The sequence below is a fragment of the Mesocricetus auratus genome, unplaced genomic scaffold (genome assembly GCF_017639785.1).
Source record: "Mesocricetus auratus isolate SY011 unplaced genomic scaffold, BCM_Maur_2.0 Super-Scaffold_100010, whole genome shotgun sequence".
NCBI lineage: Eukaryota > Metazoa > Chordata > Mammalia > Rodentia > Cricetidae > Mesocricetus > Mesocricetus auratus.
Window position 1 is genome coordinate 81,903,795 of NW_024429194.1, and position 15,655 is coordinate 81,919,449.

A 15,655-nucleotide genomic window follows, 5' to 3' on the forward strand; every position below is an offset into this window, starting at 1 on the left:
GAGGAGGTTTATTGTGGATACAAGGAAGAGCATGAAGGGACCTCTGGGAGAGTCCAGAGTGGATATGTACTGAGCTGGACCGTGAGGGGAGAGAAACCACTGACCATAGGAGCAGCCTGGCCTAAGAGACTGGCCAAGAGAGTAAATGGCAGACTAGAAAGGGGTGGGAACCAAAATGGCTGGATTATATAGGGGAGGGCTGGTGGGGGAAGGGCGGCCCAGCCCCTGGGCTGGAGAAGCTTGGGGTAGGGTGGGGTATGCTACACAGGAGGACCCTGTAGAGACTGAGGGATGCTGGGAGAACCCAGCAGCCTAGTCCACTTTGATATATTAAATAGCGCCTCAGCCTTAGGGACCTAACACCAATGTCCTTTCTTTCCCAGGCCCTTCACAGATGCCCGATAAAAAACACCTTTATCACTGTGGCCTGTGGAGGCCTGTCTCTCAGGCAGGACCCTAGACACACATCATTCTCTCTGAGGCCAGATGGCTTTTTCCCCTGAGGCCAGATGGGTTTTGTTTTAAGCCTGGTCTACAGAACAAGTTCCAGGACAGCAAAGCTCTGGAGAGAAACCCTGTCTTGAAAAGAAAGCAGGAGGGAGGGAGGAGGGAGGGAGACTCAGCAAGGCTTAGAGCCTCCAGCTAACCTGGGACTTTGTCTTATGACTCCTCGGGCCACATGTCATAGGTCAGGGGTTCACCCCATCCTAGCATGGCTTGTCTGGTGGCCTGGAAACCCGTGCAGACTCGCCTCTAGACACTGATGGGGTCACCCTTCTCCCCCACATCCCACCTTGCAAGGGCCTCCCCTGTGTCCACTCTACAGCCCTAGCTCAGCTCCTCAGATTCCATGTTCCTGTTTCTCCTAGGTGTGTCACCAAGAGACCCTGCTTGGTTATTGAATGGGGCCTTTTGTGTTTCCTTGCATCTTATGAGGATCCCTGGATAGGGTGTAAGTTGTGTCTGCAGAGGCCAGGAAAGGGGAACTGGTGAGGTACCATGGATAGCCAGCCTGAGTGGGGACCCTGTCTGAGTCACCATCAGAACATCTGACCCTCCATTGGCTCAGCACAGGTTTTCTGTGAGCCATTCTGTTGGCACTCAGCCCAGGGGTGGGATGGATCGCCGGAGTTCAGTGTGGGCTGTATCGGACTATTCCCTGGACACTGTCCTGGCTCATAGTCAGGCAAGGAAACAGATGGAGGTACAGCCATTAAGGGTGCAGCAGCACTCAGGTTGGAAAACAGTGCTTGGAACTGGTGCCAAGCTCTGCCTCTGCCAGCCTGTGTCTCTGCTCGGTCTCGTTGTCTGCAATGAATGACTGAAAGCCCTGACAATAGGAAGGGCTTAATGCGGCAGATAACACACTACCTGGAAAAACGTCCTGCCCTAGGGAAGGAAGCCTGGGGACAGGGGGGTGGCAATGGGACATGCCAAGCTCTTCTGACAAGGGCCGGGACTTGGGGTGCAGCCACAGGCCCACCCAGGGGGGCTGGGAGCATTTGAGTCTGAGGTCACATGGGTATTGAGCTGTGGCCAACTTGGCCCAGGATATGACTTCTATTCCTGGGTCTTCAGCTTGGACACCAAATATGGTGTGGCCTGAGTCTAGCACCTCCAACTGTGGTCAGACACATCCTACCCCACCTCAGGCCTGGGTTCTACCCTGTACCATGGCACAGTCAGGGCATCCCAGGACTTGGGGCCCCAAATAGGCAGAGGTGCACTCTGCTGATGTCTGGTGTGGGGACACCAGACTTTGAGCAGAAACCCACTTCCCCTTCAGCCTGGGAGCAGGCAGCTGTGAGATACTGTTTACTGAAAACAATTCAGTGCTATAAAGCTCTTGATAGGGCTCAGATAAGGGCTTGCTCACTGAAATACCATGACTTTGACACCCCCTACGGCTAGATGCTTCTTCCTGTCCCCCCCCTGCTGTGTCTCCGGATTCTGGGGCCTGGAGATTAAACCACCAGCCAGGAGGGTGAGAAGTCTGGAAAGAATTGTATGTAGATGGATGGCAGAAGTCCTTAAAAAGGGAAGCATTTTTTCTTGGGAGTTTTCCTAAGCTGACTTGGGAAGCATAAAGTTTTATTAAAGCAACCGACCTGTCTCTGTGTCATCTATCCCGACCACCTCGCTACATTCTCGGATGCAGGCCGCACAGCAGGTGCGACAGTCTGGTGACCCACATTCAGGTAGATGTCTGTCTGTCTCCCACTGGGTTAAAAATGCTTATGACCGAAGGGTGGTGGTAGCAAATGCCTCGAATCCCAGCACTCAGGAGGCAGAGGCAGGTGGATCTGAGTTCAAGGCCAGCCTGGTCTACAGAGTGAGTTCAGGACAGCCAGGGCCACACAGAGAAACTGTCTTGAAAAACCAAAACCAAAAAGAAAAAAAAGTGCTTATGACTAAAATAGCCTCACTCCTCAAAGGAGGAGAGCACAGCTGTGCTATTCTGGGGTCTGTCTCAGCTCCCTCCCATGCACAACCCTGGCTAGAGTCAAGGAGCTCACTGGCCTTGGCTCCAGCCTTGCTCACTCACTGGTGCCCGTCTGCTCTGCCTCTCATCTGCCAGCTCACTGATTCCCTCACTATCAAGAGCTGGGCAGGTTCTAGATGCTAAACAAATGCAAAGAGTGAGTTCCAGCATGGCTGGGGCTGTACAGAGAAACCCTGTCTCAAAAAACGTGTGTGTACGTGCGTGTGTACGTGCGTGTGTGTCCAGGCTGGCCTGGAACTTGTGACCCTCCAGTGCTGGGATTCAGTCTTTGACTCTCGTTTGCTGAGAGGTAGCTGGTTGATTTCCTCGGTGCTTCCCACAGTCCCCTACAGACTGTGGTGCTGATGACGGTGAGCATTCCCACTGGCTAACAACTACTCCATTCAACCCACCCTTCCTTCCTCTCCCTGGTGCCATTTCACCCAGGGAGTTCTAGTCGATTGTATTGTCCCTCTGTCTCCAGACGGTCCTCCCACAGGGCTGCACTCTGAAAGCCAAAGTGATGAGCTGCTGACGGCCTACAACTCTCTCACGATTTCTGTCCTCCATCTTTTGCAGGTGGGCTGGCAGACCGGGTCATGAGAGGATACACCATGTCCCTGTTGGCACAGAGGATGGTCTCCTAACCCAGTACGCACATTCAGGATGCCTGCAGGCGGCTAGGACTCCATGTCCTCACCATGGGCTGCCCAGGCTGGTCAGTAGCCCTTTAACCCGGAGAGAGCCCAAACCCCACCTCTCCCCTGTGGGATGGCTATTCCAAGTGTCCTGGAAGGGACTCAAAGCTCAGGTTCCCACAGCACCTACCTGACTGTGTCTAGTCATTTGGCCTCTGTCCATGCAAGTTTCCGGGTTCCTAATGTCAAAATGATGCAACTGTCCGCTGGAGATGCCAAGGGCCTGAAGGGTGTGAATGCAACCTGGAAGATACAACAGATATGGTGGGACCTGGGGCCAGGGCTGCTGTTGATCTTCTGGTTATAGGGCTGAGTTCCTCCAGTGAACCAGGCGCCATCCTGGCCTCTCACTTCCTTCCCAGACCAGCTCTCTCCAGGAAGAGGTAATGTGGAAGAGTACAGGCCCACACCCCCACCCAGACACTCCTCCCATACACATCCTGCCACTTTCTGCCTGGGGACAGCATGAGGGACATAGCCATCCACCTCCCTGTCCTTAAGGCAGGGGTGAGAATTAACCCTTTCAGGTGCTTGTATGAGTTTGACAGGTTTGCATGTATGAAATGCTGCTATGTTGGTTAGATGATCAATATTTGTTAGAGGAGCAAATGTATGAAGCAGTTGGGCTTGGTGGTGCATAGCTGCAGTCCCAGCTGAGGGGCTGAGGCAGGGGGATCACGAGTCAAAAAGCAGCCTAGTCTATATAGTGAATTCAAGGCCATCCTCACCAATAAAAAGTCTTTTAGATATAGAAGTTCATGTTTTTAATCCCAGTGCCTGGGAGGCAGAGGCAGGCAGATCTCTGAGTTCTAAGACAGCCAGGGATATACAGTGAGACCCTCTCTTTAAAAACTTAAAATTAAAATAAAAAAAAAAAAGGGCAGTAGTGGCACTCACCTTTAAACCCAGCACTCAGGAGGCAGAGGCAGAAAGATCTCTGTGAGTTGGAAAGATGGCTGAGCAGTTAAGAGTACTTGCTGCTCTTACAGAAGACCCAAGTTTGGTCCCTAGCACCCATGTTGGATGGCTCACAACCACCTGTAACTCTAGCTCCAGGTGATCCAACAGGCTCTTTTGATCTCTGCAGGCATCTACACTAGTATACAATGTGCCCCCCCCCAACGCACAATAATTAAACATGAAATAAGTTGAGGCTATAAAGCTGGCTCAGTTACGAGCACTGACTCTCTTCCAGAAGACTCAGGTTTGATTCCCAGCACCTACATGATACCAGCTCACAACCTCCCGTTTCCAGTCCCTGGAGACCCAGTGCCCTCCTCTGGTATCTGAGGACACTTTGTACATGTGGTACTCAGACACACACACAGGAAGAACACAATGTACATGAAGTAAGTAATACACAATAAATAAATCCTTAGGTAAAAGACCACTTGCCCCAACTATTACTCTGTCTGTCCCTCCCCAGTGCTGGGGTTATATGCATGTACTGCTGTTCCTGACTTGCATGGGTTCCCAGGATTTAAACTCAGGTCCTCGTGTTTTTGCCTGAGTCATCTCTGCGAGCCCAGGTCTTCATGCCAAATGCATTTGAGATATTGAGTCTTTGAGTGAGCCAAGGCCTATTCATGGAACTGAGAGGGTCAAGGGATAGGCTACTGCCCCAGTAGGCCAAAAGAGGCAGATTTTGTCAAGGTTAGTGTGACAAAGTGGTTGCTTCTGAATGTCCTTGTATCTGCTAGACTCTGGCTGCACACTGTGGGAGTCACTGGTTCTGGTTCCCAGACATTCACAAGTTTACTACACAAGTCAAAAAGGACCTTGCCCAGGCTCCAGTTCAGTTGTGTTTTACAGGTGAGCAACCAGCTGGCCAGGGTACAGCTCATGCCTCTTAGGTCCCAGAGACCCCCAGCTTTGGCACCTGGTGTTGGCAGGAAATGTGTTTCTTGAGGGTCGGGGGTTCCTGTAGCCAGCCGACCTGAATGCTGGTGCTCGTTTCTTACAGACCAGTCAATCCTCGTGGGCATCTCCTGCTGTGATCTGGGGGAGACCATGTTCAAGCGCCCCAACTGCCTGCTGAGGATGCTCAGGGGCACCCCCAGACAGCGGGTCTTCACTATCTTCATTATCAGCTTCAAATTCACATTCCTTGTCTCCATCATGATCTACTGGCACACTGTGGGTACACCCAATGACCACGAACCACAGAACAGCCTGCCAGTGGACGTCCCCTGCCCCCAGCTGGCCTCACCTGGCATCTTTGTCCCAGGCAACATCTTCTTCCTAGAGACCTCAGACAGGACCAAACCTAGCTTTCTGTTTATGTGTTCCGTGGAGTCGGCTGCCAGGGCACACCCAGAGTCCCGGGTGGTGGTGCTCATGAAAGGGCTGTATAAAGACAAGACAGCCCTGCCTCAGAACCTTGGCATCTCCCTCCTGAGATGCTTCCCCAATGTCCAGATACAACCTCTGGACCTGAAGGAGCTGTTTCAGGACACGCCGCTGGCAGCCTGGTACTTGGAGGTGCGGAGCAGCTGGGAGCCCTATCTGCTGCCAGTGCTGTCTGATGCCTCCAGGATTGCGCTTCTATGGAAGTTCGGTGGCATCTACCTGGACACAGACTTCATTGTCCTCAAGAACCTGAGGAATCTGACCAACACGCTAGGTGTCCAATCCCGGTACGTCCTCAACGGAGCCTTCCTGGCCTTCGAGCGCCACCATGACTTCTTGGAACTGTGCATACGTGACTTTGTGGACCACTACAATGGTTGGATTTGGGGCCACCAGGGCCCCCAACTGCTCACCCGAGTCTTCAAGAAGTGGTGTTCCATCCGCAGCCTGAAGGAGAGCCACACTTGCCGTGGAGTCACTGCTCTGCCCCCTGAGGCCTTCTACCCCATCCCCTGGCAGGACTGGAAGAGATACTTTGAAGACATCAGCCCTGAGGAAATGGCACGGCTACTCAATGCCACCTATGCTGCTCATGTGTGGAACAAGAAAAGTCAGGGTACACACCTAGATTCCACATCCAGGGCTCTGCTGACCCAGCTACATGCCCGCTACTGCCCCACAACACATGAAGTCATGAAGATGTACTTGTGAGGACCCTGCAGGCTGTATCAGCACCGTTACTGCCTTCCCCAGGGAGGCAAGGTGAGCAGGAGGGAAAGAGGGCTCTGAGCTGTTGCTGCTGATTTTAGAAGAGACCGAGGCTGGCCTGGGGAATATGTGCCGCCTCTGTACACCTGCCCCTCCGGGCCAGAGTGAGACTGGTTGATACACTTTGTCCAGTGTTCTGGGCTGTCAAGTGGGTCTAGAATTAGTAGCATCTGGGGCCTTAAGGAGCTAGATCAGCAAGCCTGGAACACTGAAGAGCATTCTAAGGCAAGAAGACAGATGAGGCCAGGAGCAGAACTCAGAGAGGCCTGGGTAGAAATGCTAAGAAGGGTGGGGCTCTCCCAGCTTCATGAGCCCAAGGGGAGGGGCAGAACTCTCTGGGAATCTTTCCTCCCTTGGGGCACCGCTGTGAAGATCTGCCACAGCCCATTCCAGCAAGCAGGGGAAGTAGAAATTCCTGGGGAAAGTGTTTTTTGTTTTGTTGTTTTGGTTTTTCAAGACAGGATTTCTCTGTGTAGCCTTGTTGTCCTGGAATTTGCTCTGTAGACCAGGCTGGCCTTGAACTCACAGAGATCCACCTGTCTCTGCCTCCAAGTGCTGGGATTAAAGGGATGCACTACCACCACCTGGCTGGAAAAAGTGTTTTAAATCACCGCCCCACCTTTGTAGACACTGGAGGCGCTAATAAAAGTGACTTACCAACACCTAATGCCCCATGGTCACATAGCACATTTGTGAACACAGACTTGAGCGTTGCCCATGCACGTGCACGCGCACACGTGCACACACGAGCATACACACACACACACACACACACACACACACACACACACACTGTATCCTATAGATGGGAAAGGGACTGGAGAGTAGCCATTTCATGGGTCACAAAACTCACTTGGAGAGGCTGGGCTCAGAATTGGGTGACTGACTGAGAGGAGCCTGTGGTTTCGCCTCACTTCTCAAAGCTCACAAACAGCTGAAGTGGTGTCCCAGCCTACTCGTCTCCCTTCATAAGCCTCCATCCATTTTAGCCTACATGGGGCTCAATATGAACACCACAGTGTGATGGGACTCCGGCCTTGTCCTAGAAGCCTAGCCAGGCTTATGGGAGCTCCTGGAAGTGCCTTGCTATACAGCCCCCAGGGGCTGAGTCACAGAAACATCTATGCAGTCACAACTGACTCTTTCTTTGGCTGGGCATTCCCATGGGTGATAGGGGGTTGGGAGGTTGCAAGGAGCCCTGGGCCACTCTCCAGCAGTGAAGCAGGGAGACATATTAGCCCTGGGCTCTGCAAACAGGCTTGGACAGCTCAGTAAGGGGCTGAGCTGCCAGGCTCCAAGGGTATTCAAGAGCAGGTGAGGTTTTGATGAAGACAATGAATTTTAAGCCAATTCTCCAGTTGATTCTCCAATCAATCACAGTATCATTTGAAGAGATCTCAGTGGTGGGGGCTGGAGAGATGGCTCATCTGTTAAGAGCCCTTGCTACACTTCCAGGGGACCCAAATTTAGTTCCAAGCACCCAATTTGGGCAGTTCATAACCACCTGTAACTCCAGCTCCAGGGCATCTCCTCCAGCTCATACACACGTGCACATTGACAACAACAGCAAAAGTCTCTACATCATGGCTGGCTGGTGTGGAATTTACTGCAATTCCCATTTCAGTCTCCCAAGAGGTAGGATTGTAGACATGAGCTACTATGCCCAGGTTCACCGATGTTTGAAAATTTCTTTCTGTTTTAGAACTACAGGTTTTAACAATACAAACCCTATATGTAACTGTACATGTTGGAACAAGTGAAATGATTTCCTAGGATTGGGGGTTGTTTAGCCTCATGATCATAATACGGTGAGACCCTAATGGGGTAGCACACAGAAATGAAAGAATCACTCCCTCCCCGTAAGCTCATCCATTGCACCCTGTAGCCTTCAAAACATAGGCTAGCACCCCTAACACTTAGGCTACCACTCAAGACCCTTCATAGCTTGGTCCCGCCTCCTCCTTCATCCACACTAAACTCATATTCTTGGCTCCTTTCCACCTCATAGCAGCATCTTGATACCCAGTGTGCTCCTGCCGTGCTGCCTGCAATACCTCTCCAGCTCTCATTGCTACCCACAATGCACACTGCTTCTTAGGAAGCCTGGGAAGTCATCCCAGTTTTCTTCAGCAAAGGTCTTGAAAATGAGAACTTGCCAAACGCTTCTCAGAGTCATCCCTACGCTTGGACTCAGAATCCGACGTAGCCGGTGAGGGTCTCCCGGGGTTCAGATTCCTGTGGAGCTGAAGGGCCAGAAGGGGCCAGCCATGGTCTACCATTCCCTGGTGCACATCAGTCTGAGACTTACTTGGCCGTATGACTCCTCACCCCACAGCTGCAGCCCTCTCTGAGGGCCTGTGGGCTGGCCTTCCAGATGGATCCAGGAGGGAGCGTTGGCCCCAGACCTTCCTTGAGTCATGCTTAGCTGGGCCGTATCCAAGAGCAGGGAATGGGAAAATGCTCTGAGAATGGGGGCACTGAGCAGAGGTTCGTCTACATTCTCTACCACCCTTCACCCAGCCACTCCACGATGAACCTCTTAATCCAGTTGCCATAAATGCCAATCAAGATACAGCACACCAGAAATAACATCATACCCTGGAGAACAGACAGGGAACAGGGAGGCAGGGCCTGGGTGCCAGGAGCTGACTCATCCCTAAACTGAGAGACTGTGAGGCCCAGTGAGGGGATCCCTGCATCCACCATCACAAGCCTTGTTCATGTACTTCCTGGGCTGGGGAAAGACTTGCTGATGTCCAGCTAAAGAGCCCCTTCGCCAGCCTCTGAGTTGTGGCCAAGTGTGGCTTTTTCCTTTTGTGCAAAGAGCAGCTGAGCAATGCCACTTTCCAGCACAGATGTGACTGACAGAGGAACCATTTGGTGCCTGGCACAGACACACTGTGTGCCCCCAAATCCTTTCTTCTCACCCCCACCTTCTACACTGGGGAGTGGAGTCTAGACCCTTCTGAGTTTAGAGATAGACCCAAGCAGGCTGACAGAGTCTGTGTGACCTGGGAGCTGACATCCTAATCACTTCATCGCACCCACAGACAGAGCCCCGGCAACCCCCCCCACACCTCCCTGCAGGGTCCCTCACCCTCTGCCCCTGCCTGATTCCAGATACCCTGCAAGCATTTCCCCTGCCCTGGGCCAACCCCACAGTGGGTGGACACCCTGGCAACCTTGGGCTGCCTCTTTATGGAGAAGTCAGAACATTCTCTGTGCAGCTGGATACTCTGAAAAAGGAAAAGGGAGGGGTGCCTTGGGTGGAACATGTCCTTGGGACATGAAATCAGATCCTCAGGCCCCTATGCTTTCTCACTGGCTAGTCTGTTTACAGATGTTTTTGTCCAGGGCTGAGGAGGGCAACCCACAGAGGCCCGAGGCAAGCTCTCTGTCAATTACCTAATGAATCTTCCAGGCTAGCCAGCCAGGCACTGGCCAGCAGGGAAGTCTTTCCCAGCAGCTCGGAGCTAGGGGACTAATTTCCCCTGGCTGCTGTATCAACATTCAGCCTCTTGTTTAAATATTAAATTGGACTGCCCTCCATCTGGGGCGGGAGCTGATGCAGAGGTCTTGGACAAGTGCTGCTTACTGGATCGTTCCCTATGGCTTGCTCAGTCGGCCTTCTTACAGAACCCAGGATCTCCTGCCCAGAGGTAGCACTGCCCATATAGATTTGGGCCTTCATTAACTAAGAAAATGCACCACAGACTTGCTCACAGGCCAATCTGGTGGGGGGCTGAAAGCTGCTGTAACCAACAATGGTTTGCAGAAGATTCTGTCTGCCTCATGTTAGTCCCGAGGTCAGAGGTGTCTCAGCCCTTCCCGGGCTGTGGTTTGTCAAGAATTCAGCTACTGCCACTTTCTAGTCAGCCAAACAGGGACCTACTAGTGTCCAAGGCAGATGTCTTCAAGGACATAATCCAGAAGTTGCAGGATTCGCAACTTTTGCTCAAGTCCCATCTGCTTTGACCACATCCGGAGACTAGGCAAAAGAGGAAGGAAGCAAGAGACAGGCAGTGACCAAAGGACTGCTGTTCTCTCAGCTGCTTCCACTGACTGCCTCTGCCATCAAACTGTGAGCTCTTCTAGAGTCTGACCCATCCATGAGCCTCTCATCATCCTACCTGAGCCCCGACATGGGGGAGGGGGCCCATGACTGCTAAATGCATGAGAGAGGCCCAGGTGATTGAATGAATAAGGCAGAGGCCCTGCTGTCATTCAGTGAGTGCCCCTAAGTGGTATTCCTGAGAAATGACCCTCTCAGAGCTTGGGCTTGGTGGGGGTAGGGGTCTTTAGGTCACAGGGGGCATGCCCTCCAAGGGGATTGTGAGACCCAGTCACTTCCTAGTTTGTTCACTGACATGTGGTACGCAGTGTGAGCCCTCCCTTGCCATCCGGCGCTCCACCAGAGGTCTAATACCTACCTAGCCATAGATTGGAACGTCTACAATTCTTTGCCAAAGCAAACCTTCTCTCTGTTTACAAGCTGACTAACCTAGGGCCTTTGTTACAGCCACAGAAAACAAGCTCTTCCAGAGCACACAGGTTCAATTCCTGGCACCCACACAGTAGCTCAAGACTGTCCCTCCAGTTCCAGCTATTCCAACGTCCTCACACAGACATACACGCAGGCAAAGCACCAGTGCACATAAAATAAAAATAAATTTAAAAAATGGAGCATGAAAGCCATTAGAAGGGGCAGAGCCGAAGAACAGGGGGATGACTTGTTCCATGAAGCACTGGCAGGGGGGACGGAGTCCTTGAGCCAGGATTTAGAGCAGCTGCAAGGTGGGAACAATCTAAACTTAACAGGACTGAGGAATCCCTAGGAACCCGTAGAGCATTCTTTAGGGTACACCTGGGAAGTTAGCAACCCAGTCAGCGAGGACCAGGTGGGAAAGAGCTGCCTCAGTGCCACGCATGGTCTAGTCCCTGAGGCTCCCAGTGAGAAGGAACAGGGTTGGGTCACATCTCCACCCCGGCCAGGCCATTGTCTCTCCAGGCTCAGGCTGGGACTGCAAACAGCAGGACTTTCTCCAGTGTCCTGTTTGCAGGCTGCCAGCTTCAGGCTGCAGTGACGCCATCGGCTTCCCTAGTTCTGAGCCTGGTCTCTGGAACAGAAAAGGACATTTCTGTGCCAGTGACAGGGTGTTTCCCTGTAGGGGGTATGGAGGTCTTTGGGCTCACAAACAAGCACTAGGGGAACCAGGAATGTTTAGCACAGAGTTGATCCTTCAAGGGGAGGAATGTAAAACCTATTTTCTGTCCAGAAGTTGGAGCCAGTGTCTGCTCTAGCCTGACCTTTACACCGTATGTGTGACCGGAGCCGGCACCAGGCTCTCCTCCAGCCCTTTCTCATAAACTTGTTTTTCTCAGCCAATCTTAGAACCCATCTTTATGGAAGGTATCACATGTACTTTACAGAGAGTTCTGATGCAATCACGTTTGATCTGTATTGAGTTTACTTTGTTCCTCAAAGAGATTTTGGTGTGTTGTATTGTGCATTCCGGATTGAGTTAATCATCACAAGGACAGTTATCAGCAGATTGTACTGCATTTCAACATGCCTAAAATAAACAGTTAAGAGCCAGGCTCCCCAAGTTTGAACTCACTGGCCACTGAGTTGTGTTGTTTGACCAGTTTTACCATCTGTGGCTTGTGGCTCTGCTGTCCGTTAAGGCCACAGAGACCCTCACATTTCCCCACTTCCCTAGGAGACGTGTCACACTGGTCCAACAAATTTACTGTGCCTTTAAGCCATAATCAGCGTGCCGTGTACTGCCTGCGGCTGGGGGTCATAGCTCCGGCTTCATCATCAGGCTGCCATTCTGGGTTTCACCACAAAGACAACAACCTACTGAACACTCATCCGCCTTAGAAAACTCTCTGAGTTTTGGGTGACATCTGCATCCTGTCCCTTGCCCCTGGGCTGCTGAGCCAAACTGGGGTGAGGGACAAAGTGTGGGTGGGGGTATCATCTTGACCCCCAGAAGGCTGTACAGTAGTCCCCAGGTTCCATCACCCTCCACCCTAGGGCAAAGCCAAGTGGGTGGAGCGCATAGATCTGGAGCCCTGTAGGAAGCAATGGGATGGTGACAGTGGAGGCTGAGAAGTAACAGTCTCCAAGACCCCACAAGGCTCAGAATGAGGTTCTGTGGGTAGAGTGCTTGCCTTGTGTGCATGAAGTCCTGGGTTTGATCCCCAGCATTGAATAAGCCCAGTTTGTTGGTGAATCCCAGAACGGAGGGATGCAGGCAGGAAAATCAGAAATGTAAGGTTGTCCTCCACCACCATCAGTCAATCAAGTGGTGATGTATCACAACCAGGCACGATGTGATTGAATTGTACATTTGACAGTGGTTGAGAAGGAGCCAGTGTGGAACAAGTATCTGTGGTCCCAGCACCCACATGGCTAAGGCAGGAGGATCACTGCAAGTTTAAGGCCAGCCTGGATTACATAGCAAGCTCCAGGCAAGCCAGAGTTACATAGTGAGATCCCGATTTAAAAAACAAAAACAAGGCAGGATTTTGGCTGTAGCTCAGTTGGTAGAGTGTCTGCCCAGCATGGACCCTGAGTTCAATTCCCAGTCCCACATTGCATGGTGGTGCACACCCGTAATCCCCTCACTTAGGAGGTGGAGGCAGGGAGATCTGGAGTCTGGAGATCATCCTTGACTAAGTTGCAAGTCTGAGGCCAACCTAGGCGACATGAAGCCTATGCAATACAAAACTACACCAGGCACAATGGCTCATGCTTTTTTTTTTTTTTAACTAGATTTATTTATCTTACGTGTATGAATGTCTTGCCTGTATCTGGTGTGTGTATATATGTACCACGTGTGTTTCTGGTGCCCTTGAAGGTCAGAAAAAGCATCACAGACTGGAGTTACATACAGTTGTGAGTCAGCATTTGGGTGCTGGGAACCAAACTCAGGTCCTCTGCAAGAGCAACCAGTGCTCTCAGCCACTAAGCCATCCCTCCAGCCCCAAGGTGGCTTATGTTTTTAATCCCATCATTTGGGAGGCAAAGGCAGTGGATCTCTGAGTTCCAGGCCAGCCAGGGCTATGCAGAGGGACTCTTTCTCAATAACAACAGAGTGGTATGCAGTGAGGTCACAGGAGCTATTGTCCTCAGAGTCTGAACCTGAGGGTCACCTGCAGGTGTGTGTCAACACTGTGCTTAGAAGCAGAGACCCCCCCACTGCTGGGGTAATAAAGAGCCTCCCCCCACTCCGGACTGCTGTAAATAACTGTCTACATAAGCAGCTGAGCCGGCCCCTGTGGTATCTTTGTCTGGGGCATATAGCAGGATAATTAGGCTGGCTAGTTCAGTTCTTCTATTTTCCAGGGTTTTTTATTTTAAATTATTTTTATATCACATTTTATTTATTTCTCCTGCACGTGCATGTGTGGGGACGTGCCGTGGTGTGGATGACTCCAGGGAGTCAGTTCTTATGCACGGGTCCTAGAGATTTGAACTCAAGTAGTTAGACTTCCTGGATCATGTGAGGGCATGTGTGTACGTGTGTGACTGTGTGTACGTGTGTGACTGTGAGTGAGTGGTGTGCACATGTGCACACATGTGTGGAGAACAGAGGTGGACACTGCCTGTTTTCCTGTCTCCTGTAACCATTCCCTGCCTTTTGTTCCCCTTTATTTTCATTTTATGTGTGTTTTGCCAGCATGCATGTGTGTGTGTGTCACATGTCTGCAGTGCCTTCAGAGGCAAGAGTACATGTTAAACCCCTGGTCTACAGTTGCAGGTTAGGAGCCTCCATGTAGGTACTGGGAATTGAACATGGGTCCTCAGCACTCTTAACCCACAAGCCACCTCCCCAACTCCCCACCCTATTTTGTGAGATGGGGTCTTGCTCTGGACCTGGAGCTCACTGATTGGCTGGCTGGCTGTGAGCCCCTGGGATCCAGCCACACCTACTTCCCAACACAGGGATTACAGAAGTGTGCCACTCCCAACAGCTTCCTCCCTAATGGGTTCTAAGGATCCAAGCACTTTACCAACCAAGCCTTCTCCCCAGGCCCTTTGGTGGATCTCTGCTTCTCCAGTTTTGTGTAGTCTGGCTATGCAGTGACGCCTTCCAGCAACCCTAGGACAGGATTGCCCATCCCAGAGAGGCCCACGGGTTCAACTCTGCCTGTGGAATCAACAGCTGGGCATTCCCTCTCCTGAACCCTAAACCTCTGTGTCCCACAATACTGCCTAACACGGGCCAGCCTCATTTCGGCCTGTGGCAGAGGCTCCTGTCATCCCCACGCCCAGTTCTGCCTTGGTGCAGCCCAAGCCTTTAGCTTCCCCATTCTGTCCCCTTCCCCAGGGAAATCCCCAGCTGTCTGCCAGACTTCAGAGAAACCACAAGAACCTAAATATTTCTTCACTGGGAAGTGCTATATCCTAGGATTGCTGGGAAATCAGGCTTAAAAAAAAATCAGTCAATTGAAGACAAGAAATGACTCATGCTTTGGTAAAAGGGGGTAAAAGGAGCACTATTTCACAAGCTTCCTTCTGGACATTGGACAACAGAGACCTGCAAGAAAACCCTGTCTCCTACAGCAGCTAACTTTCCATTTGGACATTTTTTTTTCCACTTTGGTTTTAAATGTAGTTCAATTCCCAGATCAATCACGAAAGGTCAGGGCTGAGGTTAAGGAAGAGCAGTCCATCTGAGGAAAGTGAGCACAGACAGATGAGCATACGGCCCAGCCCTGCTGCCTTCCGGAACCACAGGATTTCAGGACTGGCAGGGAACAGAAATATCCTAGGCTAGCTGCTGGAACCCCGGCGAGGCAGCGTCTTCCCAACATGAGAGTTTCAGACACAGAAGAAGCAGACGTAATTAACAACAGAGGCTTCGTTTCTCTGGGCTATGAGACTAGAAAATGCAGAGTGTGGGCTCAGTTCATTCCTCATCTGAACATCCTAGGCTTCCGAGATCGTCCTCTGAACAGTCAGCGTTTTATTTCATGGTCTCTCTGTAGCTGCTCCAGCTCCTGCCATTGCACCCATATTCACCCTGCAGATTTTACCCAGAGATCACTGTTACTGTGTTTATTCATTTATTTTTGGTTTGTTGGCCAGTGTTTGCCTGCATGTGAATATGTGTACCATGTGCTTGCCTGATACCCATGGAGACCAGAAGAGGGAGTCAGGCCTCCTGGAACTAAAGTGATTATGAGCCACTATGCAGGTACTGGGAACTGAACCCCAATCCTCTCGAAGAACAGCAAATGCTCTTAACCACTGAGTCATCTCTCCTGCCTTGAATTAATTAATTTGAGGCAAGGTCTCACTATGTAGCCTTGGAACGCCTGGAACTCACTATGTACACAAAGCTGG

The 15,655-nt window shown here is 51.5% G+C and overlaps 1 protein-coding gene across 2 annotated transcripts in view; it reads left to right on the forward strand.

Moving 5' to 3' along the window:
- A4galt (alpha 1,4-galactosyltransferase (P blood group)) overlaps positions 1–6,964 on the forward strand; it is a 30,828-nt gene extending 23,864 nt beyond the window's left edge. Inside the window, exons 2-3 of one of the 2 annotated variants that reach the window (XM_005067039.4) lie at positions 3,062–3,200; positions 5,144–6,964. In XM_005067039.4, the coding sequence (XP_005067096.2) occupies positions 3,173–3,200; positions 5,144–6,240 (1,125 nt within the window). In that variant the 5' untranslated portion in view covers positions 3,062–3,172 and the 3' untranslated portion in view covers positions 6,241–6,964. Of the gene's footprint in view, positions 1–3,061; positions 3,564–5,143 lie in introns of those variants that run through there. The other variant, XM_013111015.3, reaches the window with a different exon arrangement.
- The last annotated feature ends 8,691 nt before the right edge of the window (positions 6,965–15,655 follow it).